The 25,345-nt window shown below is 50.0% G+C and overlaps 1 protein-coding gene across 2 annotated transcripts in view; it reads left to right on the top strand.

The window, feature by feature from the left end:
• Positions 1 to 25,345, top strand: part of LONRF1 (LON peptidase N-terminal domain and ring finger 1) — a 35,559-nt gene that overhangs the window by 2,925 nt on the left and 7,289 nt on the right. For both annotated transcript variants that reach the window (XM_073583589.1, XM_073583590.1), the window contains exons 2-11: positions 7,485 to 7,603; positions 7,794 to 7,916; positions 10,580 to 10,735; positions 14,024 to 14,264; positions 17,793 to 17,889; positions 18,243 to 18,357; positions 20,083 to 20,204; positions 22,090 to 22,248; positions 22,797 to 22,959; positions 23,067 to 23,213. In XM_073583589.1, the coding sequence (XP_073439690.1) occupies positions 7,485 to 7,603; positions 7,794 to 7,916; positions 10,580 to 10,735; positions 14,024 to 14,264; positions 17,793 to 17,889; positions 18,243 to 18,357; positions 20,083 to 20,204; positions 22,090 to 22,248; positions 22,797 to 22,959; positions 23,067 to 23,213 (1,442 nt within the window). The remainder of the gene's footprint in view (positions 1 to 7,484; positions 7,604 to 7,793; positions 7,917 to 10,579; positions 10,736 to 14,023; positions 14,265 to 17,792; positions 17,890 to 18,242; positions 18,358 to 20,082; positions 20,205 to 22,089; positions 22,249 to 22,796; positions 22,960 to 23,066; positions 23,214 to 25,345) is intronic.

Here is a 25,345-nt window from a genome sequence, read left to right as displayed (position 1 = left end):
CCCCGCTGATGGGCAACAGCAGCAGCCCCCCCCGCTGATGGGCAACAGCAGCAGCCCCCCCCGCTGATGGGCAACAGCAGCAGCCCCCCCCGCTGATGGGCAACAGCAGCAGCCCCCCCCGCTGATGGGCAACAGCAGCAGCCCCCCCCGCTGATGGGCAACAGCAGCAGCCCCCCCCGCTGATGGGCAACAGCAGCAGCCCCCCCCGCTGATGGGCAACAGCAGCAGCCCCCCCCGCTGATGGGCAACAGCAGCAGCCCCCCCCGCTGATGGGCAACAGCAGCAGCCCCCCCCGCTGATGGGCAACAGCAGCAGCCCCCCCCGCTGATGGGCAACAGCAGCAGCCCCCCCCGCTGATGGGCAACAGCAGCAGCCCCCCCCGCTGATGGGCAACAGCAGCAGCCCCCCCCGCTGATGGGCAACAGCAGCAGCCCCCCCCGCTGATGGGCAACAGCAGCAGCCCCCCCCGCTGATGGGCAACAGCAGCAGCCCCCCCCGCTGATGGGCAACAGCAGCAGCCCCCCCCGCTGATGGGCAACAGCAGCAGCCCCCCCCGCTGATGGGCAACAGCAGCAGCCCCCCCCGCTGATGGGCAACAGCAGCAGCCCCCCCCGCTGATGGGCAACAGCAGCAGCCCCCCCCGCTGATGGGCAACAGCAGCAGCCCCCCCCGCTGATGGGCAACAGCAGCAGCCCCCCCCGCTGATGGGCAACAGCAGCAGCCCCCCCCGCTGATGGGCAACAGCAGCAGCCCCCCCCGCTGATGGGCAACAGCAGCAGCCCCCCCCGCTGATGGGCAACAGCAGCAGCCCCCCCCGCTGATGGGCAACAGCAGCAGCCCCCCCCGCTGATGGGCAACAGCAGCAGCCCCCCCCGCTGATGGGCAACAGCAGCAGCCCCCCCCGCTGATGGGCAACAGCAGCAGCCCCCCCCCGCTGATGGGCAACAGCAGCAGCCCCCCCCGCTGATGGGCAACAGCAGCAGCCCCCCCCGCTGATGGGCAACAGCAGCAGCCCCCCCCGCTGATGGGCAACAGCAGCAGCCCCCCCCGCTGATGGGCAACAGCAGCAGCCCCCCCCCGCTGATGGGCAACAGCAGCAGCCCCCCCCCGCTGATGGGCAACAGCAGCAGCCCCCCCCCGCTGATGGGCAACAGCAGCAGCCCCCCCCCGCTGATGGGCAACAGCAGCAGCCCCCCCCGCTGATGGGCAACAGCAGCAGCCCCCCCCGCTGATGGGCAACAGCAGCAGCCCCCCCCGCTGATGGGCAACAGCAGCAGCCCCCCCCGCTGATGGGCAACAGCAGCAGCCCCCCCCGCTGATGGGCAACAGCAGCAGCCCCCCCCGCTGATGGGCAACAGCAGCAGCCCCCCCCGCTGATGGGCAACAGCAGCAGCCCCCCCCGCTGATGGGCAACAGCAGCAGCCCCCCCCGCTGATGGGCAACAGCAGCAGCCCCCCCCGCTGATGGGCAACAGCAGCAGCCCCCCCCGCTGATGGGCAACAGCAGCAGCCCCCCCCGCTGATGGGCAACAGCAGCAGCCCCCCCCGCTGATGGGCAACAGCAGCAGCCCCCCCCGCTGATGGGCAACAGCAGCAGCCCCCCCCGCTGATGGGCAACAGCAGCAGCCCCCCCCGCTGATGGGCAACAGCAGCAGCCCCCCCCGCTGATGGGCAACAGCAGCAGCCCCCCCCGCTGATGGGCAACAGCAGCAGCCCCCCCCGCTGATGGGCAACAGCAGCAGCCCCCCCCGCTGATGGGCAACAGCAGCAGCCCCCCCCGCTGATGGGCAACAGCAGCAGCCCCCCCCGCTGATGGGCAACAGCAGCAGCCCCCCCCGCTGATGGGCAACAGCAGCAGCCCCCCCCGCTGATGGGCAACAGCAGCAGCCCCCCCCGCTGATGGGCAACAGCAGCAGCCCCCCCCGCTGATGGGCAACAGCAGCAGCCCCCCCCGCTGATGGGCAACAGCAGCAGCCCCCCCCGCTGATGGGCAACAGCAGCAGCCCCCCCCGCTGATGGGCAACAGCAGCAGCCCCCCCCGCTGATGGGCAACAGCAGCAGCCCCCCCCGCTGATGGGCAACAGCAGCAGCCCCCCCCGCTGATGGGCAACAGCAGCAGCCCCCCCCGCTGATGGGCAACAGCAGCAGCCCCCCCCCGCTGATGGGCAACAGCAGCAGCCCCCCCCGCTGATGGGCAACAGCAGCAGCCCCCCCCGCTGATGGGCAACAGCAGCAGCCCCCCCCGCTGATGGGCAACAGCAGCAGCCCCCCCCGCTGATGGGCAACAGCAGCAGCCCCCCCCGCTGATGGGCAACAGCAGCAGCCCCCCCCGCTGATGGGCAACAGCAGCAGCCCCCCCCCCCACCAGCTGATGGGCAACAGCAGCAGCCCCACCAGCTGATGGGCAACAGCAGCAGCCCCCCCGCTGATGGGCAACAGCAGCAGCCCCCCCGCTGATGGGCAACAGCAGCAGCCCCCCCGCTGATGGGCAACAGCAGCAGCCCCCCCCGCTGATGGGCAACAGCAGCAGCCCCCCCCCCCACCAGCTGATGGGCAACAGCAGCAGCCCCCCCCCACCAGCTGATGGGCAACAGCAGCAGCCCCACCAGCTGATGGGCAACAGCAGCAGCCCCCCCGCTGATGGGCAACAGCAGCAGCCCCCCCGCTGATGGGCAACAGCAGCAGCCCCCCCGCTGATGGGCAACAGCAGCAGCCCCCCCGCTGATGGGCAACAGCAGCAGCCCCCCCGCTGATGGGCAACAGCAGCAGCCCCCCCCGCTGATGGGCAACAGCAGCAGCCCCCCCGCTGATGGGCAACAGCAGCAGCCCCCCCGCTGATGGGCAACAGCAGCAGCCCCCCCGCTGATGGGCAACAGCAGCAGCCCCCCCCGCTGATGGGCAACAGCAGCAGCCCCCCCCGCTGATGGGCAACAGCAGCAGCCCCCCCCGCTGATGGGCAACAGCAGCAGCCCCCCCGCTGATGGGCAACAGCAGCAGCCCCCCCGCTGATGGGCAACAGCAGCAGCCCCCCCCCCCACCAGCTGATGGGCAACAGCAGCAGCCCCACCAGCTGATGGGCAACAGCAGCAGCCCCCCCGCTGATGGGCAACAGCAGCAGCCCCCCCGCTGATGGGCAACAGCAGCAGCCCCCCCGCTGATGGGCAACAGCAGCAGCCCCCCCCCCCACCAGCTGATGGGCAACAGCAGCAGCCCCCCCCCACCAGCTGATGGGCAACAGCAGCAGCCCCACCAGCTGATGGGCAACAGCAGCAGCCCCCCCGCTGATGGGCAACAGCAGCAGCCCCCCCGCTGATGGGCAACAGCAGCAGCCCCCCCGCTGATGGGCAACAGCAGCAGCCCCCCCGCTGATGGGCAACAGCAGCAGCCCCCCCGCTGATGGGCAACAGCAGCAGCCCCCCCGCTGATGGGCAACAGCAGCAGCCCCCCCGCTGATGGGCAACAGCAGCAGCCCCCCCGCTGATGGGCAACAGCAGCAGCCCCCCCGCTGATGGGCAACAGCAGCAGCCCCCCCCGCTGATGGGCAACAGCAGCAGCCCCCCCGCTGATGGGCAACAGCAGCAGCCCCCCCCCCACCAGCTGATGGGCAGCAGCCCCCCCCCCACCAGCTGATGGGCAACAGCAGCAGCCCCCCCCCACCAGCTGATGGGCAACAGCAGCAGCCCCCCCCCCACCAGCTGATGGGCAACAGCAGCAGCCCCCCCCCCCACCAGCTGATGGGCAACAGCAGCAGCCCCCCCCCCCACCAGCTGATGGGCAACAGCAGCAGCCCCCCCCCCCCACCAGCTGATGGGCAACAGCAGCAGCCCCCCCCCCCACCAGCTGATGGGCAACAGCAGCAGCCCCCCCCCCCCCACCAGCTGATGGGCAACAGCAGCAGCCCCCCCCCCCACCAGCTGATGGGCAACAGCAGCAGCCCCCCCCCCCCCCACCAGCTGATGGGCAACAGCAGCAGCCCCCCCCCCCCCCACCAGCTGATGGGCAACAGCAGCAGCCCCCCCCCCCACCAGCTGATGGGCAACAGCAGCAGCCCCCCCCCCCCAGCTGATGGGCAGCAGCGCCCCCTGCCACCCCAAGACAGGCTGTGACTTGCAGAGGTTCCCATGTAAGTGTCAGCTCTGTGTGCCGTCCCTGCCCTTTATGTGAGTGGGTGAGTGCACGGCCTGGCTGTCTGCTCTTACGTCTGTGCTAACGCTGTGTGAACAGGGCCAACGTCTGGGGTTCTGTCAGACAGTGGCACCACCTGACAGCTGCAGACTGCAGCGAGGTGACCGTTGTCCTCCATTTGTGTACTTTGCTTTTTGAAGTGTCGTCTTTTCAGACCGGCACCAGAATATATCAACCTACAAAGAGCGATAGTGTAACTATGAGGAGGGTGCGTTACTGCGCAGAGCGTGCACACACGAGTGAGAGGAGCAACGAGACTTGGGGCGTGAAAGAAAACTGCTCCTCTTTTCTTTCACTAGTATGGTTACACACATTGTTGTGCTCGTCTGGAAAGACACGAAGGATACGATATATAATTGAGATTTTAAAAAAAGTGTTTGCTTTTTTTTGTTTTGTTTTTTTTTATTTATTTTCTTTTATTTGGGGTGGGGGGGGGGGGGTATATATTTTTCTTCCTTGACATGAGGTCCTCCTAAAGATCAATGTGACCAGCCCCATAGATTGTGATGGGGATACATGTTCTCTCTGTGAAAAAACACTGCACCGTCTGAACGAGGCCTAAGGCGCCTTCTCGCGCTTCAGTGCCCATTGACACAAGTTGGGGAGGTTCCTGAGCAATCCATCCAGAGATCGTTCTCAGCAGGCGGAGGTGATTTTCGGGACCCGCAGTGATGTCATACATGGTCTGATCAGTGATGTCATGGCAATGTTCTGAAGTCGTTGGGTTGGGTTGATTTTGAGTTGGTATATTTTCTGACTCCAGTATTAAAAAAAATACATCCATTACTGACATTGGCTAATTAAATGTTAGTAATATAAACACTTATTAGTTGTAGTGGGGGAAAAATGTGATCAGGATCGGGGAACCTTTGCTTTCTGACTCCTAAATCATGTGTCGCCATACAGGAATACCGCAATGATGTCACAACGTATAAAGGCACCCAGTGATGTCCTATCATAGGGAGACGGCAGGCCGTGCATGTCTGAGTGCAGGGACAAGTGACTATTCCCATCATTCCTGTAGGCTCCGCACCTGTCAGTCACAAGATGCATGAAATTCCGATAGATGCAGGGAGGTATAGGAGTCACATCTTGTATGAATTTACACAGATACCATCGAAAACATTTATGTGCTAAACTTGTGCATGACTGAATATATGTAGAACAGGTGTAATAATCTCACTGATCAGTTTTTTACATCAGTATGTCTAAGCCAAAGACAAGAGTGGGTGATCAATGCAGAAGTGGTGCCGTGTCTCTATTATACTTTCCTCTGAATATTCCATTCCTGGTTTTGGCTTATAAATGCTGATGTAAAATGCTCAGTGTGTGATTGTAGTCTTCTCCTGTATCCAGCACCCCTCTGGTCCTCTTCTGAGTCACATAACGGAAGTTCACACCTTCTGGGTCACACTGTGCTCTGCGTGACCTGGAAGTGGGTTCTACAATGTAAGCCTATGGCGCGTCAGAACAAGGCTCCATAGCCTTACATTGTGAAAGAGTCCTCCGGCTCACATATAGAAGCGCGGTGTGATCCGGGAAGTCAGAATAGCCGCCATGTGACCCCAAAGAGGGTCCAAGAATATTCACCAGATTTCCAGCACAGCTACAATCACCTGGAATATGCAGTTCAGTTCTGGGCATCAGTTGGTAAAAAGAATAGACTGGAGCTAGAAAAGGTAGAAAGAAGAGGCACAAGACTGGTCAGGGACATGGAGGATATTGGTTAAGAGGAAAAATTAAAAGCATTTTAGTCTTGAGAAGAGATGAATAAGAGGGGTCATTATTAACTTGTACAAGTACATAAGTGGCCCATACAGGAAATATGAGCAAGCAAAAGCTGTTTCATGTAAACCCCCTCAAAATATAAGGGGACACTCCCTCCATCTGGAGCAAAACAGGCTCCCTCTCCCTTAGGCCTGTTTCACACATCAGTTTTTTCTGTCAGTCCAAATCCGCCAAAATAGCGGAAAACGGATCGGCAGGCGGATGTACGGATCCGCCGATGGTAAAAATTTAAAGGAACCGCGGCAGGGAAAAATAAAAAAAAATTAATACCGGTCATCTCGCGGGATGGGGCTGGAGATCACGCGGTCATCTCGTGGGATGGGGCTCGTGTGACCATGTCGCGCAGTGGGGCTGGAGATCGGTCATCGCGCGATCAGAGATGGGGGTTGGAGATCCCATCGCGTGAAAGGAATGGAGGTTGCGGGTAAGGAGAGAGAGAGATGAATTTTCAACCAGGAGTGAGACTTTTTTCGGGGTTAAAAGGCAAAAATGTGGATCTGGACTGCAAAAAAAAAACGTTGCATGGTCCGTTCGGTGATCTCTGCGGACGCCAAAATTTTGGCGGATCCGCAGAAATACGGATGCAACGGACAGTCATCAGTCAAAATCCGCCGATAATGAAAGTCTATGGGGAAAAAAACGGATCCACAAGGAAAATTGGCGGATCCGTTTTTTTCACAAAACGGCGGATCTTGACTGTGAAAAACTGAAGTGTGAAACAGGCCTTAGACAGCAGGTCTGTACTGTGAGAGCTATAATCTGTGGAATTGTTCCTGGACCTACACAACATGGCAAGTCCTTTTTTTTTTTTTTTTTTTTTTTTTTTTTTTTTTTTCCCCATTGTGTATATCCGATCTTCGTTGTTTCTGACTTTTTCTCGCCTATAACTAGATGTGCAGCCTTGTTTCTCTGTATGGGTCTTTCTCGTTTGATACTTGGTTGGCTGGCACTCCACATTCCATAAGTGGTGCCCACTCGTGTTAGGACCTCCATACATGCAGCACTGTTCTCAGTGTTTATATAGTTGCTTCAAGAAAGGCGTGTAAGTCCACGTTCAGGCCATGAGGGATGTGATAGCGTCTGGTGTGAGCAGGTATAACCTTCTGCCCGGGGATGAAGCCGGCTGTCTGGGCTCACGTGACTGCTGGTTATGAAATAATCCTCTTGTGATGTCATATGTTATACAACTAGCACCCGGGAGAGCAGAGGAGGGCGAGGGTATCGCCGGTGTGTCCGCTCCTGGATTACACTGTAACTCACTCATTGTGTGCTCTCATTATGTCTGAATTTGTCTTTCTACCCTCAATATTTCAGCATCTTCTAGCACACCATGATAAAACAAAAACATACGATACCATAGACTATAATGGGCTGCGTATTCTGTCCATGAAAAAATGGGGCTAGAACCACCTACGTGACACCGATGTCTGTGTGAGGCCTGGATTTGGGAATTGTGCACCATGTAAATCCCCATTCCCAATGCTTGTTCTGATACGAGTTCCCCTCTTGCAGATCCCGGTGACTTGACACTTCGTGTTTACAGAGCAGAGTCCTATGCCGCACTATTTGAGTATGGGAAAGCACATGAGGATCTGGACTTCGTCCTTTCAAAGCAACGTGACTGGCCAGAGGTGAGAACATGTGAGGAAATGTCCTCTCTGAATTATCTTGAGAGATGTAACTTAGAGTGGTTTTGGTATTGTAACTTTACAGCACATGAGAGGGGGCTGTCCGAGTACTTGTGCAGTGCCACATTCCCACCTAATTTTTGCCTTTAGCTTGTTTTGAGGTAACGTTCAATCACTTTGTTTGCTTCCATAGGTGTACTTCAGGAAAGCCAAAGTACTGCAGGAGACTGGCAATCTGTACGAATCATTAACCTTTTATCTCCAGTGCCTGGCTTTAGATAAGGAGTTTACATCTGCCAGGAGCGAGATAGAGAAGGTAACTGCTCATTGTTTGCGATTTGTCTGATCGCCTCTATAAAGTCTATAATGTTCTGCCTGCCATGTGCCCCGTAGTAAATCTGGCTTTCCCTTTACCGTGCGCCTCATGAAGTATAGCATTGCTGGAAAGCTGGCATGTAAAGTAGCTTTTCATATGAGCTAATAAGTTCAACCAGTATTAGGCCGAGGATTAAGACATGATAAAGTCGTACGTTGAGGTTGTGAATGGATTTCACGTGCTCGCACCATCTAATATGCAGAGCTAAACTGCGTATCTCAAGGAAACAAGAGGCCCATTGATTTCTACATTCATTAAATCCCCAGGTAGAAATGTTTGATCATGCAGAGGACCTACAGGAAGGGGTTCTGAGCCAGGCGACAATTATAAGACTTCACCACTATTGCCCTTATTTTATGTTTTGTGTTTTTATTGTACAATTCTCTTAATGGGAACCTGTCCCCCCCCCCCCCCCCCCCCCCCCCAGGGCGTTAAGTTAAAAGAACCACCTTCCGCAGCACCAAGGCTGCAGTCTGTGAAGGTGGCTCTTCTGTTCTGATCCCCAGGAACGCCAAAATATTAACTTTTATAAATGTCCCCATATCTGTAATACGTCCCATAGGTATGGTGCGTCCCCCTGTAGCAGCCGCCTCCCCGCCGTCAATCATGCCCGCCCTGCGCCGCCTCCTCCTGCCTGGCTTTCGTTACATGGCACAGCACAGGCGCCCGCCGGCAATGGTTCTCGGGCATGCACAGTGCAGGCAGTAGCCTGATGTTAGTGCGGGAACTGACATCAGGCTATCGTGCCTGCGTGTTTCGCAGGCGCCAGATCTCGCCCCGCAGTGTGTTATAATATGTTATGTTATAATGTATTCACACTGCAGGGCTGGGAATCTGAAGCCTGCAAAACACGCACTGCACTGTGCCATGTAACGGCGACAGCAAGGCAGGAGGAGGCGGCGCAGGGCAGGCATGATTGACGGCGGGAAGGCGGCTGCTACAGGGGGACGCACCTTGAAAAATCTGGTGGTTCAGCCCTATCTCCCCTACCTGCACTTTAAGGCCAGGTTCATACTGCGTTAATGCAGTCTGTTAAACGCATAGCGTTGACGGACTGCATTAATGCTATAGCATAACGCGTTCGTTGTGACGGACCCTCTGATGCTGCAGACCGCGTCCAAGGGTCCGTCACAGAATGACGGCACATCGCTAGCGCATGCCGATTATGGCATGTGTTAGCAATGCGCTCATTAATGGGAGTGAATGGCTGCAGTAACGGATTGCGTTACATCGCGTTATGCCACGGTGTAACGCAATCCGTTAAACGGACTGGATTAACGCAGTATGAACCCAGCCTAAGTAAGACTTATTTCAGTCACTGTTTCAGTAAAAATCCCTAATTTTGGCACACAATGAAGCAGATCAAACCATTTGCTTTATACCTCAAAATATTCAAAAAGGTACATTTTAAGGGGGTTGTCCTGTACTTTTTTTTATATTTATGACTCGCCCATCGATCTAATATTGATGATCTATCCTATGGATATCTGGCACCCCACTGATTAGCTATGATCACCTGTAGTGGTGGCTGGATGTAGGCAGTGTAACCGCAGTGCCCCTTACAATGTTTAGTCTCCACCTCTGGGCACTGAAGACAGGCTCTTATTGGAAAGAATAGGCGCTGAGCTTTAGTACCCGGCAGCAGTGTAAACGAGGTATGGAGCTGTGCTGTTCACTCCGTTCATTGCTTACATCCGACTGCCACCTGGGGGCGGTACTGGGTATTGGACCCTCACTAATCTGGTACTGATGACCTATCCAGTCTATAGGCAGTCAATATACAAGACAACCCCTTTAATCTACTGATGTGAGTACGAAGGGTGAAGTACACAACATTGGAAGGTGAGATTCCTGAATCAGATTGAATATTAAACCTCTATTTCGGGTTTATAGGTATATGTTTAATGGTGGGATATGATAAGCGCTGGGTTTTGCCTGCTTCTTGACATTTATAATCCAAGGTTATATTAATACATGATCTGAACCTGCTGCTTGATACCTGATGTAAAGGCCCTGTCGCACTAAGCGAGATCGCTAGCGATATCACTTAAGCGTCACCGATTTTGTGACGCAGCAGCGATATTGCTAGCGATATCGCTATGTGTGATACCTCCGACCGGCTCCCTCGCTGATCGCGCGAGAACGTCCAGGGCCGTTTCTCGTCGGCCGCTTCCTGCTGGCGTGGATGCGGGCGGGAAGACGTCTTCATCGCCGCGTCTGACAGATAAGTAACGACCGCTGCTACGTGGCTGGTGAGATCTGCCTGTTTGGCAGCTCACTAGCGACCATTTAGCGATGCACCAGCGATCCTGACCGGGTCGTATCGCTGGTGCATCGCTAAATGTGACGGTACCCTAAGACTAGTCATTGTACAGAAAATGCTATACAATGATCGCCCTATCAGTCCTGATACATGCCCAGAGGGCCTTTTTTTTTTTTTTTTTTTTTTTTTTTTTTTTTTTATATATATATTGGGCCAGCTGCTGCCTTGCACTCTTCATGGGTTACATCAGTCGCTATGTATTAGCACAATGTCACTATAAACCAGTTCCTGTGGCCGTTCTGCACTAAACGTGGCGGTGTCTATTGATTTCTCCACGCAGATTCTCCGCGACTTCCTCTTTCCTGTTCCAGAAACCATAGAAGATATTCTGCGAGATCTGGAAATAAAGCCTTTGCCAAATCTGCCACCGAAACCTTTTGTATTAGAAACTGATAGAAAAGAAACTACATATCATTTGCACACAAGTCGGGAACAGGTAACTCTCTGAAGCGTGCCTTCATTACGGATTGAATCTCCTGTTATCGCTTGTGCTGTTATTTATACACTAGAGGTGTGCCCAATGCTATCGCATCTGGAGGGATGTGTGTGTGTGTCCCGCAGCTGCCTGCCCACCCACCTCTGTGCAGTCACAGACGGCAGGAAAGAGGGTGGTTTGCGGCCTGTGCTGAAGATGTGAGTATGTGTGTGTATATGTACATGGTTGGCAGGCAGTGGCGGGTCCGGCGACATGACCAGCAGCGGGGGGGTTTAGCGGTGGCAGGGGTCCTGGTGGCAGCCAGCCGGCAGGAAAGACCACGGTTTGCGGCCTGTACTGGAGATGGGGTGCGGCGCAAGCCACAGTCTTTCCTGCCGGCTGTGACAGAGGTGGGTGGGTCGTCAGGCTGCGGCGGGGGGTCCCGGCGGTGTCCCGCTGGTGGTACTGTGGAAGGGCCTAGGTACCACCAGCGGGTGCTATATTGGAATACCCATCACTTGGGTATTCCAATATGGCGGTTGGCGTACTCCCGATGCGGTGGATTGTGGGATTCGGGGACATCCAGACGGAAGTGGATGACAGGCAAATAATAAATATATACGCGCGCGCTGAAGAGCCCGGTGCTGCCCGGGCATAGTTGCTAACTGTGGTTATAACAAATTATAATTATCCTCCATCCCATAGTCCCGTGCCCATATACCCATCATACATATCCACCATCCCATAGGCCCGTGCCCATATACCCATCATACATATCCTCCATCCCATAGTCGAGTGCCCATATACCCATCACACATCCTCCATCCCATAGTCCCATGCCCATATACCCATCATACATATTCGCCATCCCATAGTCGAGTGCACATACACCCATCACCCATCCTTCATCTCATAGTCCCATGCCCATATACCCATCATACATATCCTCCATCCCATAGTCCCGTGCCCATATACCCGTCATACATATCCGCCATCCCATAGTCCAGTGCCCATGTACCCATCACACCACCTCCATCCCATAGTCAACCATTATGACATCATAATGAGAGGCGGGGCTTGCAACCTATGATGACATCAGCGTCGCCATGGCAACCATTATGACATCATAATGAAGGGACGGGGCTTGACACACACACACTTTTTCCACATTATGTAGATAGGGGCAAAAATGTTTGGTGAATTGGAACGCGCGGGGTTAAAATTTCACCTCACAACATAGCTTAGGACACTCTCGGGGTCCAGACGTGTGACTGTGCCAAATTTTTTGGCTGTAGCTGCGACGGTGCGGATGCCAATCCCGGACATACACATATACACACTATATATATATATATATATATATATATATATATATATATATATATAATATATATATATATATATATAATATATATATAATATTAGTGCCTACAAGTAGTATTCAACCCCCTGCAGGTTTGATAAGATGCAAATAAGTTAGAGCCTTCAAACTTCACACAAGATCAGGATTTATTAACAGATGCATAAATCTTACAAACCAAAAAGTTATGTTGCTCAGTTAAATTTTAATAAATCTTAAACATACAAGTGTGGGTCAATTATTATTCAACCCCTAAGTTTAATATTTTGTGGAATAACCCTTGTTTGCAATTACAGCTAATAATCGTCTTTTATAAGACCTGATCAGGCCGGCACAGGTCTCTGGAGTTATCTTGGCCCACTCCTCCATGCAGATCTTCTCCAAGTTATCTAGGTTCTTTGGGTGTCTCATGTGGACTTTAATCTTGAGCTCCTTCCACAAGTTTTCAATTGGGTTAAGGTCAGGAGACTGACTAGGCCACTCCAACACCTTGATTTTTTGCCTCTTGAACCAGGCCTTGGTTTTCTTGGCTGTGTGCTTTGGGTCGTTGTCTTGTTGAAAGATGAAATGACGACCCATCTTAAGATCCTTGATGGAGGAGCGGAGGTTCTTGGCCAAAATCTCCAGGTAGGCCGTGCTATCCATCTTCCCATGGATGCGGACCAGATGGCCAGGCCCCTTGGCTGAGAAACAGCCCCACAGCATGATGCTGCCACCATCATGCTTGACTGTAGGGATGGTATTCTTGGGGTCGTATGCAGTGCCATCCATCCAAACGTCACGTGTGTGGTTGGCACCAAAGATCTCGATCTTGGTCTCATCAGACCAGAGAACCTTGAACCAGTCTGTCTCAGAGTCCTCCAAGTGATCATGAGAAAACTGTAGACGAGCCTTGACATGACGCTTTGAAAGTAAAGGTACCTTACGGGCTCGTCTGGAACGGAGACCATTGCGGTGGAGTACGTTACTTATGGTATTGACTGAAACCAATGTCCCCACAGCCATGAGATCTTCCCGGAGCTCCTTCCTTGTTGTCCTTGGGTTAGCCTTGACTCTTCGGACAAGCCTGGCCTCGGCACAGGAGGAAACTTTCAAAGGCTGTCCAGGCCGTGGAAGGCTAACAGTAGTTCCATAAGCCTTCCACTTCTGGATGATGCTCCCAACAGTGGAGACAGGTAGGCCCAACTCCTTGGAAAGGGTTTTGTACCCCTTGCCAGCCTTGTGACCCTCCACGATCTTGTCTCTGATGGCCTTGGAATGCTCCTTTGTCTTTCCCATGTTGACCATGTATGAGTGCTGTTCACAAGTTTGGGGAGGGTCTTAAATAGTCAGAAAAGGCTGGAAAAAGAGATAATTAATCCAAACATGTGAAGCTCATTGTTCTTTGTGCCTGAAATACTTCTTAATACTTTAGGGGAACCAAACAGAATTCTGGTGGTTTGAGGGGTTGAATAATAAATGACCCTCTGAATAAACTTTTCACAATTTAAAAAAAAATTAAACAAATAACATTCTTTTTTGCTGCAGTGCATTTCACACTTCCAGGCTGATCTACAGTCCAAATGTCACAATGCCAAGTTAATTCCGAATGTGTAAACCTGCTAAATCTGCAGGGGGTTGAATACTACTTGTAGGCAATATATATATATATATATATATATATATATATATATATATATTATATATTTTACACACTTTATAGTCATTTATCAAAAAGGACTGAAAAATGTGGTTACTGTGGGTAAAAGTGATTGGAGCTCAGCCTTAATTTCCTAAACTGATCTGGAAAAATGAGGGCTGCACAGGGAACGGTGGAAAGTCGCTGCATGGCTTTTATAAATTGGGCCTGTTGCTTTACTAGGTGGATCTTCTGTCCCTCATTTACATATATTGATTGAATGTAGGCAAGGTATGTCTTGTGTTAGTTACTCATTTGTGTTCACTTACAGCAGGAGGGCCCACCAGAACTAATGAAGAGCCCGAGCAGTAGTGGCCTGCAGCGTGCACGGTCTGTGCATGTTCTGCATTGTGAGGAGAAGACAGACTCTGAGGAAGGCTTGAAAAGGGTTGCGTCAGAACCCCTCTTATCAAGCCAAGAAAATGGCGCATTGCTAAAAAGAAAGTTTTCCCTCTCTGAGCAAGATGCAAATAGATGTGAAGACGGTCGTAAGAAGCATTTACGTCATGGAGGTAAAAACTCTACAGTAAAGTGAAAAAAAAAAAAAATGAGATGTGACATATCTACCAGTGTATTCTCTATGGGGATGCGGCGATGGCATGTGTGGAGAAAAAAAAATGCTACACAGTAAGAATTCTTTAAAACAAAAGTGTTTTTCATAGTTTGCATTTTGTTAATAAAGTGAATAAACATAGAAAAATCAAATCAATGTATAGTGTGACAACATTTTGCCTTTGTATGCCTATAGAACCCTGGAGATCAATACAGGACAGCTTTGTATGGTGTACTCAAGACCTCTGCCTTATTAGCACATGTAGGCGCTTAAATAGAAACATATTACAAAATATATACACTGCTCAAAAAAATCAAGGGAACAACAGAATATAACTCCAAGTAAATCAAACTTCTGTGAAATCAAACTCTCCACTTAGGGAGCAACACTGATTGACAATCAATTTCACATGCTGTTGTGCAAATGGAATAGACAACAGCTGGAAATCATTGGCAATTATCAAGACACCCTCAATAAAGGAGTGGTTCTGCAGGTGGGGACCACAGACCACATCTCCGCACCAATGCTTTCTGGCTGATGTTTTGGTCACTTTTGAATGTTGGTTGTGCTTTCACACTCATGGTAGCATGAGACGGACTCTGCAACCCACACAAGTGACTCAGGTAGTGCAGCTCATCCAGGACGGCACATCAATGCGAGCTGTGGCAAGAAGGTGTGCTGTGTCTGTCAGCGTAGTGTCCAGAGGCTGGAGGCGCTACCAGGAGACAGGCCAGTACACCAGGAGACGTGGAGAGGTTCGTAGGAGGGCAACAACCCAGCAGCAGGACCGCTACCTCTGCCTTTTTGCAAGGAGGAACAGGAGGAGCACTGCCAGAGCCCTGCAAAATGACCTCCAGCAGGCCACAAATGTGCATGTGTCTGCATAAACTGTTAGGCTATGTGCACACGCTGCAGATTGGTCTGCGGATTTGTATCTGCGGAACCGCAGGTAAGGCTGGTTTCACATTAGCGTTGAAACAACGCTGCGCACTGCGTCGGTAAGCCCCGCCCCGATCTGGCTCCCTGCCCGCCCCATCCGGGATCACCGCCTACTTTCGCATTTGCACGCATGCGATTGGCGCACCCTATCTTTAGCATAGGGTGCGCAGATCATGTGCTGCCAGTGTGAAAGTAGCGTGCTGCGCACTTTTGACGGTGCGCCGTGCGCGCCGAAATGCAATTTCGGCGAACCGTCAAAAGTGCGCAGCACGCTACTTTCACACTGGCAGCGCATGATCTGCACACCCTATGCTAAAGATAAGGTGCGCTGATCGCATGCGTGCAAATGCGATAGTAGGCGGTGATCCCGGATGGGGCGGGCAGGGAGCCGGATCGGGGCGGGGCTTACCGACGCAGTGCACAGCGTTGTTTCAACGCTAATGTGAAACCAGCCTAAAATGACCTGCGGATTGGCCTGCGGTTTTCCCCTGCGTTTTATCACCTCTACAATAGAGGAGATGGTAAACCGCAGTGGAATCCACAGAAAAGTGACGTGTCATTTCTTTCTGCGGATTCAAAGCCGCAGCTTTTCTGCAGTTAAAAATCCGCAGCATATGCACAGCAGATTGTAAATCACATAGTGTACAGCAACATGTAAATCTGTCTGCAGAACTACTGCAGATCCGCAGTGGCCAAAACCGCATCGGATCCGCAGAAAAAAACGCAGCGTGTGCACATAGCCTTAGAAACAGATTCCATGAGGATGGTCTGAGTGCCCAACGTCCACATATGTACTGTGACACATGCGGCTGCGGCGCTGATCAGCTGGTGCGATCCAGGAAGTCAGGTTCCCTCTAAAGCTTATTCGGTAAGCGCTATAGCTTGCTGAATAAGAGGGAACCCGAACAAATTCACTCAACTTTAGTCCAGATCATCTACTGATAATATTTCTGCACCCTGGTTCCTGTTTTTGTGCATGGTTGACTTTATTGCCCTTGTTTCCATTTCAAAGCTATAGCTTTTGTCCACAATTCTTCTATGAAGACTACTTCTGGACAGATTCTTAAAGGATTTAGCTGGGTCCCACTGATTGCTGCAAGTTCTGAGCTGATGGCATAGCTGGACATGTTGCAATTTCAAAGGGAATTTAGCATGATGCTTCTTTCCTTAGCTAACCACTGTGTCTACAGTCCGCAAAGTTGCCTGTTTCGTGGTGCTCCTTCAAAGTGCATGAAGGCACTTTTATCATGAAATCCCAATCTGCTTTAGAATCTTGGCCTTGGTGAACCTTTTGCTGATGCAGTATAACTACATTGTGTTTTGTTGCAGGGCTCAGTCTTGCCATGATGCATGAATGATTTGTGACATGAAAGGTCATCCACATGATCACCTTCTGTAGGATTTTGACTGTTCCTCACCTGGTTTTAAGTCTCCAACACAGCTTTTTTTTTTTTTTTTTTTCAGTTAATGGCTATTGTAACCCACAAGTAAAAATGATGATCATTATCACCTGTTAAAATCGATTACTTGCACACTTGACTGTAATCCTACAAAATCCCTGACTTTGCTTGCACAGGTGTGTCTAGAAAAATTGATGTTGTTTTGAAGGCAAGTGGTGGTCACATCAAATATTGATTTGACTTTAGTTCAGTCATTTTGCATTTTCTTCATTGATAAAAAATAAAAAGGTAGTTTATTTTTAACACATTCCTACTTTTTAGCATTTTCTTCCACTCCAGCCTTAAACTTTTGCACCATACTGTGTGTGTGTGTATTTGCATTTTAGTTTTCAAGCCATAGATGTTGAATGCATTATTCAGAATAGTATATCAATTGTTCAATCTGTAGAATAGATCCTCACTGATCTCATAGTGGTTGCCTAAATTGCCTGATTTTGTGACACCACAGCGATCTCGCCAGCGAGATCGCTGTGTGTGACGGGGATCAGCGATCGGCCCCCCCTGCCGGGTATCGCTGATCGTGCTCAATCGGCCTGGGCCATATTATTTATTTATTTTTTTTTTTTTATCGCTGGTCTCCCGCTGGCCAGCGCGCATCGCTGCGTGTGGCAGCGGGAGCCAACGATCAGCGAGGCTCTCAGCGCTCTAAGCAGGCGCTGGGAGCTGGTCTCTAAGGTAAATATCGGGTTACTAAGCGCGTGCCATCACTTAGTTACTCGATGTGTACCTTAGAAACCTGCGTGCTGGCAGCTCCCGGCGTGAGCACGCAGGTTTCTAAGGTACACATCGGGTAAGTAAGTGAAGCACGCTGCTTAGTAACCCGATATTTACCTTAGAGACCAGCGTCCTCGCTGGTGCTGATCGCTGGTGAAGGTGACTGTTTGGCGGCTCACCAGCGATCATGTAGCGATGCACCAGCGATCCTGACAAGGTCATATCGTTGTCGGGATTGCTGGTGCATCTTTGTGTGACGGGGCCTTAACTCTTAAGACTTCTTGCCTTTTTGGCTAAGGATTATTAAGATCTAGCCTCCACGGCCTGGTAATTATAAAATTCAGCACACTGCAATTATTTCTGTTCTGTTCTAGAAAGCTCGTATGGTGACTTCTCCAGCTTCACAGCAGACCCGTCCACCCTATATAAGCTGATTGATGGAAATGACTTTGAGTGCTCCCTTTGTATGAGGTTAGTGACAGTGTGGCAATACATTGCTATTACAAAATATTACCTGGGGCTGTATCAGGTATTGCATTCAAGTGATAAGGACTGAGCCCCGCAGTACCAGATATAGTCCTTGGACAAGAGGGGCGCTGTTTGTGTGTAGTCTCCAAATGTTGCACAACATCCTGTATGCGGATTAATTTATGACTAGAGATGAGCGAATATTGTAATCGCCGTATTTGCAATATTCACCTAACATAGCCAAACGCCATTGGAGTAAGTTGGAGTGACGTGTGTTTTGGTTGGTATTCAGATTTTTTGTTTTCTGTGTTTGCAGAATGAATTGCTGAGTTCTAAGCACATTATTCCATTTGCAGGTTATTTTATGAGCCTGTGACCACACCTTGTGGGCACACCTTCTGTAAGAAGTGCTTGGAACGCTGCTTGGATCACACACCTCAGTGCCCCCTGTGTAAGCAGAGTTTAGCAGAGGTGAGTGCTCGCTAGTAGATCAGACCTGTCTGTGCAGAGCCGCGGATCCACACCTGAGGAGTGTCTGTAGTCCATACTGCACAATCTCCCCGTCCAGGTGCATATGACCTGTGAAAACCTGTTCATACAGCATCTAGTAATCCATAGAATCTCACACTTTATCACAGTACAAGGAACAGTACATATATTATAACAGTCCTTGTGCTTCCTCTGGGTACGTTCCCATGATCAGTATTTGATGCATTATTAGGTTTCGTCTGTTTTTTACATGTGGTTTTTATCATGCTTTTCATGCTGCAGCTTTCATTTCTTTGGTATGTGCTGCATTAAATTAAGCTTTTGTTTTTTATGTTGTGTACCCTATGACGAAGGCTGGTTTCACATTGGTGTTTCACATACCGGCGTCGGTCTGCGCACGTCCTCCGGTTAGTTCCACCTATGGGCGCATGACGCTGCATGCGGCCTGCGTCCCCTATCTTTAGCATTGGGGACGCAGGCCGTGCGCAGGTATGCGTTTGGCAGTGCATGTGTCCTTTTGACGGTGCGCCAAGCGCACCAAAATGTAACAGGTTGCGTTTGGCGCTGGTCGGCGCACCGTCAAAAGGGTGCATGCCCGCCAAACGCATACCTGCGCACGGCCTGCGTCCCCAATGCTAAAGATAGGGGATGCAGTTCGCATGCAGCGTCATGCGTCCATAGGCGGAGCTAACCGGAGGAAGCGCTGCAAGGGGCGGAGCTTAGCGGCAGCCGTGCGCAGACCAACGCAGGTCTGTGAAACCAGCCTAAGAGTGCAACAAGCGCACTTGAAACGCGTCAGTTACTCATACTTTATTGCGGCAATTCAAGCCATATTAAGAATTTTTACTTCTTGGTGTGCCGTCACCTCCCTTTTTACCTTTATTTTTTATACTTCCCAGTATTTGTCTCTGACAACTTAATTGATGTGCTGATTACATGGTTTTTTTTTTTTTTGGTTTTTTTGTGCATTTCTGCAGCAAAAATGAATATGCTGCTTTTATCTGCAGACTTTCCATGTCTAATACACTTCTAAGGGTAGGTCCGTTTCACAGCGTAAAATGTGGATTAAAAAAAAAGTGCATGGGATTTAAGACCCATCATCCACTTTGGTGTAACTCGAAGGTGCAGCATTTTTTTTTTTTCTCTATGAAAATATTCAACGTTAAAAACTCGTAGTGGGAACTTGACATTAGAGGAGTTTATTTTGTTTTGCGCTTTTTATTTTTTATTATGCAGACATGCATTTTCTTGCCTTTTTCTAAAAAAATCATAAATGCATTAAGTGCGTAGAGGAGAATAAGGCTGGGATCACACATGCGAGAAATACGGCCAAGTCTCGCATGGTAATACCCGGCACTGCCGCGGGCATTCAGGAGCGGAGCGTGCGGCTGCATAGAAATAAATGGAGCCGCACACTCTGCTCCCGAGTGCTGACAGCAGTGCCGGGTATTACCATGCGAGACTCGGCCGTATTCCTCGCATGTGTGATCCCAGCCTAATGATAAAAAGCTATCAAATAGTGCTGGGGTCTGTAAATCCACTCTTATCCTAGTTAAGTCTTGAGGGTTTGCTAAGCATTTTGCTGCCCTCTTGTGGCCATGTTTGGGATCTTATGCCAATTATGAAAACATTGCCACATGTGGCCCATTGCTGATCTTGTGGACTTTTTGTGAATTCCTGCTTTTAACATTATTTCTTTGGCCTTAGTATCTGGCACGCAGAACCTTCAATGTGACCTTCTTGTTGGAAGAATTAATTAAGCAATATCTTCCTGAAGAGTTATGCGAGAGGAAAAGACTTCATGAAGAAGAAACCATAGAACTATCAGAGTAATTATATTGAGTTTGTTTTATGTGTAACGTTGCTTTGTATTTATTCTCGGAGCGGGATTAAGGGTGATGGTGCAAAGAAATCCTGATGTGAGACACCCTTTCCACCACCCCCATATTTTAAATATATACATACTGATCTACATTCAAATAGCAGCACCAAGAAGGAAGTCGTGGAATTTTGGAACTATCAGGATGGATAGACATGTTCATGATATACAAATGACTGAAACTTTTGTATCCAGTTTTAACTTCTTGATTTGTTCAGCATCGAGAATTGGCGCCATGTGCAGAAATTTGGCTGCTATCGATGAAGTTTAGTGGTTGTCTGAGGAATGTTCTGCTGTGCGGAGTGCACTTGGTCAAAATCATCAAGATCCACTGCTGGCCGCTCCTTCTGTAATTGCCAACCAATAAATCTTAATGGATCTGGAGATGCAGCAGGCCATGGTAGCACGTTTAGGCCACGCAGGCTCCTCACATTTCTGCACAAGGAATTCAAACTAGATGAAATGTTTCACTTTTCTTTTTTTATATCTTGCATATCCTTAACATGTCTATGCATCTTCTGATTTCCATGATTACCGGACTTTTCTTTTTTGCTGTGGTGTTTTGTTTTTTGTTTTTTTTTTTTTTTTTTTGTAGCTAGAACACTACATAGCTCTCCACTCTTAGTAGTGGGTAATAAAACCTCTGGGCTGCATGGCGAAATGCAGAGGGCCAGAGCTGGCAATTGACAGAAGCTGTGAAGCAAAGCTGTGAGGGGTCTAGGTGGGTGTATCAGCAGGTAGAGCAGAAGTTACCCAGGCAGAAACACTACCACAATATAGCAGACAGTCTGGGATCTATAGTTTGAGGACCAGGTTATATATATTGTATTATATAGGGGTCACTAAAGAATGGTTTGCATGGCAGCTCTTGTCACCCTGGGGTCTGTAATGTGTCTATAGGCTGTTTTATAGAAGAAAGAGGGTTGTCAAAACTGTGTAGCAAATGTTGCCTTGACCAGAGTGACTGCCCAGAGGACGTAGTTGCTGCGTCGCATAGTGTAGAGCACTTCTCTAAAAGATCATGCAGAGGGATCTTGACCCACAAGGGGCCGCCGAGTTGGCTTAAGTTCCCACAATGAGTTTGTCACACTGCTCAACAAGTGCAAAATCTCACAATTCCAGAAAAGTGGATGGGATTTATAAAAAAAAAAAATCTCATACACTCTGGTTTTTGGTTGTTTTTTGCGCTACGTAAACTGACCGGCGTTGCAGGTTTGAAATCCCCAATATGTCAATTTCTCTTGTGAGTATGCAGTTTTATGTGGTGGTCTTCCCCATGATGTTGCATTAAATGCGGAAAATCTGCAGCTGAAAAGCATGTAATCTGCACGTGACTGTATCAAGAAAGGATTTGTCAAAGGAAAATACTAGGAAATAATATTTAAAACGTGACATGCCAAAAAGACAAACTGCAGCGTTAACGCGATAAGACGCAAGTCTCTTAATTTACCGAATAGGCGGTATAAGACCCATGTAATGAAAAGATTTTGTTTCTTGCTAAAGAGTTTAGTTGGACAACACATAAACAGTCTAAGTAGTCATACGTAGACGAACGCCATCTTGCCTGCCTTACAGGCATGCCAATGCTTCCATAGCTCTTGCCTCTGGCGCTGCCAATCCTTTCTCTTGGCGACTTTGCTGCCCTCTGATACCACTGATGGCGACATCACTGCAGCAGCCCAGATTTAGGCAGGAGATCCTCACTCTGCTGCACGGGTATGGATGTTGTGGCGGCCTTGGGGCACAAGCTCTGGGTCACCTCCCAGTTAATGCTATATGTAGAACGTGCCTCATCAGATACAAAATACTCATCACCTTTTTTCCTTTTAATTTAGCTTAACAAAAAATGTGCCTATGTTTGTATGCACCATGGCCTATCCTACCGTGCCTTGTCCTCTTCACGTGTTTGAACCACGATACCGACTCATGATTCGGAGATGTATGGAGACCGGTACGAAGCAATTCGGAATGTGCATCAGTGACCCTGAAAAGAGGTAATTCTGCGTGTAATAAAGAAAATATAACCTGCCTATATACACACACACAGTGAAGCAAAACTGAAAAAAATACATACGGTTTTTATACTGAGTGTAGTTCTGGCCATTAGCTCAGACTGACATTTCAGTGTTTTTGCAGTCGGAGTATGGATTGTGATGGATGGACCGCCCATGGGTCTCCTGACCCAGACTCAACAGCAACATAGGCATAGATGAGGCTGGCAAGCTCTGATCAGAGGACTTTCAACCAATCTGTGCATCACAGTCAGAACTTAGGTGAATCTGGCTTTAAAGTCATTGCTCAGAAATGTCTACCATCCGCACGCAGCAGCATACACCTTTTCACAGTGTTTATATGTACCTGCTGTGGTGATATAATTCTTTGCAAAGGATGAAATCCATAGGAAAACTCCATGTCTGTAGCCTGCAGCATATAGACATATACACCAGACAAGCCTAAATGTTGTTGCTGTGTAATGCTGACGTCTGGCCATGTACGGACCACCTTGTCAGCGCAGATTGTGATGTACCATATCCTCCTTCAGTTTTGCAGATTATGGTTGCATGCTGCAGATTCGGAACGTACATTTTCTCCCCGATGGTCGCTCTGTGGTTGATACAGTTGGAGGAAAAAGGTTTCAGGTTTTAAATCGAGGCATGAGGGATGGTTACTGCACCGCTGACATTGACTACTTGACTGACACTCAGGTAAGTCATCGTTTGTTCCTCTCGGACTTCAAATCATTGATGTTTACTTTGCGTATATGGAAAGACTGAAAATCTGACTTTCGTGGTAATCCTAATTTTATGGATAGGTTGATGAAGAACTGCAGCAGCTCAGAGAACTTCATGATGCCGTCTACACTCAGGCTTGTCACTGGTTCCAGAACCTCAGATACAGATTTCGAAGCCAAATCCTTCATCATTTTGGCTCCATGCCGGAGAAAGAGGACAATATACAGGTACATGTAGGCTGTGTCTGGATAAACTCTGATCACTATGCATGCACTTCAGATAAAAGGTGACACATTAAAGTGAGTAGGGTAACTCTGTAATATCTTACATCATAAATGGTAAAGTTATGGTGCAGATATGGACGATGTAAACGATGAAAAGGCTGCATCACTTCATGAGCACCACCATGTGCTTGAAGAGATGATTTTGCCTTCATTGCTTTAACAACTTTCCAACGTCTGTTGCATACTTATGGCGCTTGTTGGGTGCTGGTGTGTTTGGGCTCAGGAGGTGAGCCTTCACCATGCCTGGCAGATGTTGGCAATGTTACTCAACTGGCATCTACCTGTAACAGCAATTGCTGCTGTTAACCTCTTAAATGTAGCTGTCAGTCTGACGGCATTTAAGGTGCGTGGTCCTGTGGATGCACCATTCCGCACGCCCATCGTATCCTTCCAAAGCGATCACAGGGTGTCAATGGATTGTTATATTGCAGTATATAGAACACTGGTTCAAGTCCTCTTTTTGACGGTGCGCCGGCGCAACCAAACTGCAGCAGGTTGCGCAGGTCGGCGCACCGTCAAAAGGACGCATGCGCCGCCAAACGCATACTGCGCACGGCCTGCGCCCCCAGTGCTAAAGATAGGGGGGCGCATGCAGCGTCATGCGCCGGTAGGCGGAGCTACCAGCGGGGGCGGGGCTTAGTGGCGGCCGTGCGCAGGCCGTCGCTGCGCTCAAAAATGCTAGTGTGAAACTAGCCTTAGGGAACTAAAAAAAAAAAAAAAAAAATCTAAAAATTTGAATTGCTCAAATAGGAGTGTATTCTCTTTTTGTCTTTTCTCATTCTCGGGTTCTCTACCAGAGGCCTGGGAATTTGCGGGTTTTGTGCAGGATCTTGGTTGTTCCCAACATTGCGCTTTTCTGGACAGCGAGCTCAGATGTTGCTCCTGGGATCTGTTGTAGCCATTCTTCCAACTTAGGAGCACTTGGAGCAGTGACCACTATCACCACTTGAATCACTGTTGCCTTCACCTTCCACATCTTCTCCAGTTCTCCTTTGAGGCCCTGGTATATCTCGAGCTTCTCATACTCCTTTCTGCTGTTGCTGTCACTTGTCACTGCCACATCTATTAGCATTGCCGTCTACTATGACAATGTCTGATTAGCCAACACCTGCTTATCCATCTGGATGTTGAAGTCCCACAGGGTTTTAGCCCTTTCCTTCTCCACCACTTTCTCTGGGGTCTCCCACCTGGACTTTTAGGGGGACTTGGCCCATATGCTGTGCAGATGTTCCTGCATACTTGGTTGTGGCGTTCAGTATACGCTGTTCCTGCTTGCATTTTGCATCCCGCCACTCTGTGTTGGATGGTTTCTGAGGTTTCTTTGCATAGTCTGCACCTTTGGTCTTGTCTTGTTTGATAGATTCCTGCTTCTTTTGTTCTTGTACTTAGTGCTTGCTCTTCTGCCGCTATGATTAGTGCATCTGTGCTGTCTCTGAGTCCAGCTGTCTCCAGCCATTGGTAGCATTTCTCCATGTCAGCCACTTCCATTATCTGTTGATGGTACATTCCATGCAGCAGCTTGTCTTGCCATGGCGCTTTATGTTCCTGTTCTTCCTTACAGATCTGTTGTTGTTGCTGCTTTAGGCTTTCTCTCAGCATCTGATCTTTTGATGCCGTTTTTCGGATGTATTCCTGGATACTCCTTGTTTCATCCATGATGGTGGCTTGGATGCTTATCAAGCCTTGACCACCCTCCTTTCTGTTGGTATACAATCTTTGGGTGCTAGACCTAGGGTGGAGACCTCCATGCATTGTGAGGAGCTTTCGTGTCTTCACATCTGCAGCTTCCATCTCTTCTTTTGGCCAGCACACTATGCCAGCAGGGTATCTGATAACTGGCAGGGCATATGTATTGATGGTGTGAATTTTATCATTCATTCATTATTCCCATTGAGCTGGATCTTCAGGACCTGTTTTACCCTTTGATGGTATTTGGATGTTGCGGCTTTCCTTGCCTTTTCATTATGGGATGTCGAGGTACTTCTAACATGACTGTACATCTGCTATATGCCTTGCTGGTAATTCCACTCCATCAGTCTTGACTACCTTGCCTCTCTTTACCAACCGGCCGCACT

The sequence above is a fragment of the Dendrobates tinctorius genome, unplaced genomic scaffold (genome assembly GCF_039654945.1).
Source record: "Dendrobates tinctorius isolate UK_male_01 unplaced genomic scaffold, ASM3965494v1 ptg000079l, whole genome shotgun sequence".
Classification (NCBI taxonomy): domain Eukaryota; kingdom Metazoa; phylum Chordata; class Amphibia; order Anura; family Dendrobatidae; genus Dendrobates; species Dendrobates tinctorius.
Note: the sequence above shows the minus strand (reverse complement) of the source record. Positions and strands in the feature narration are given on the sequence as shown.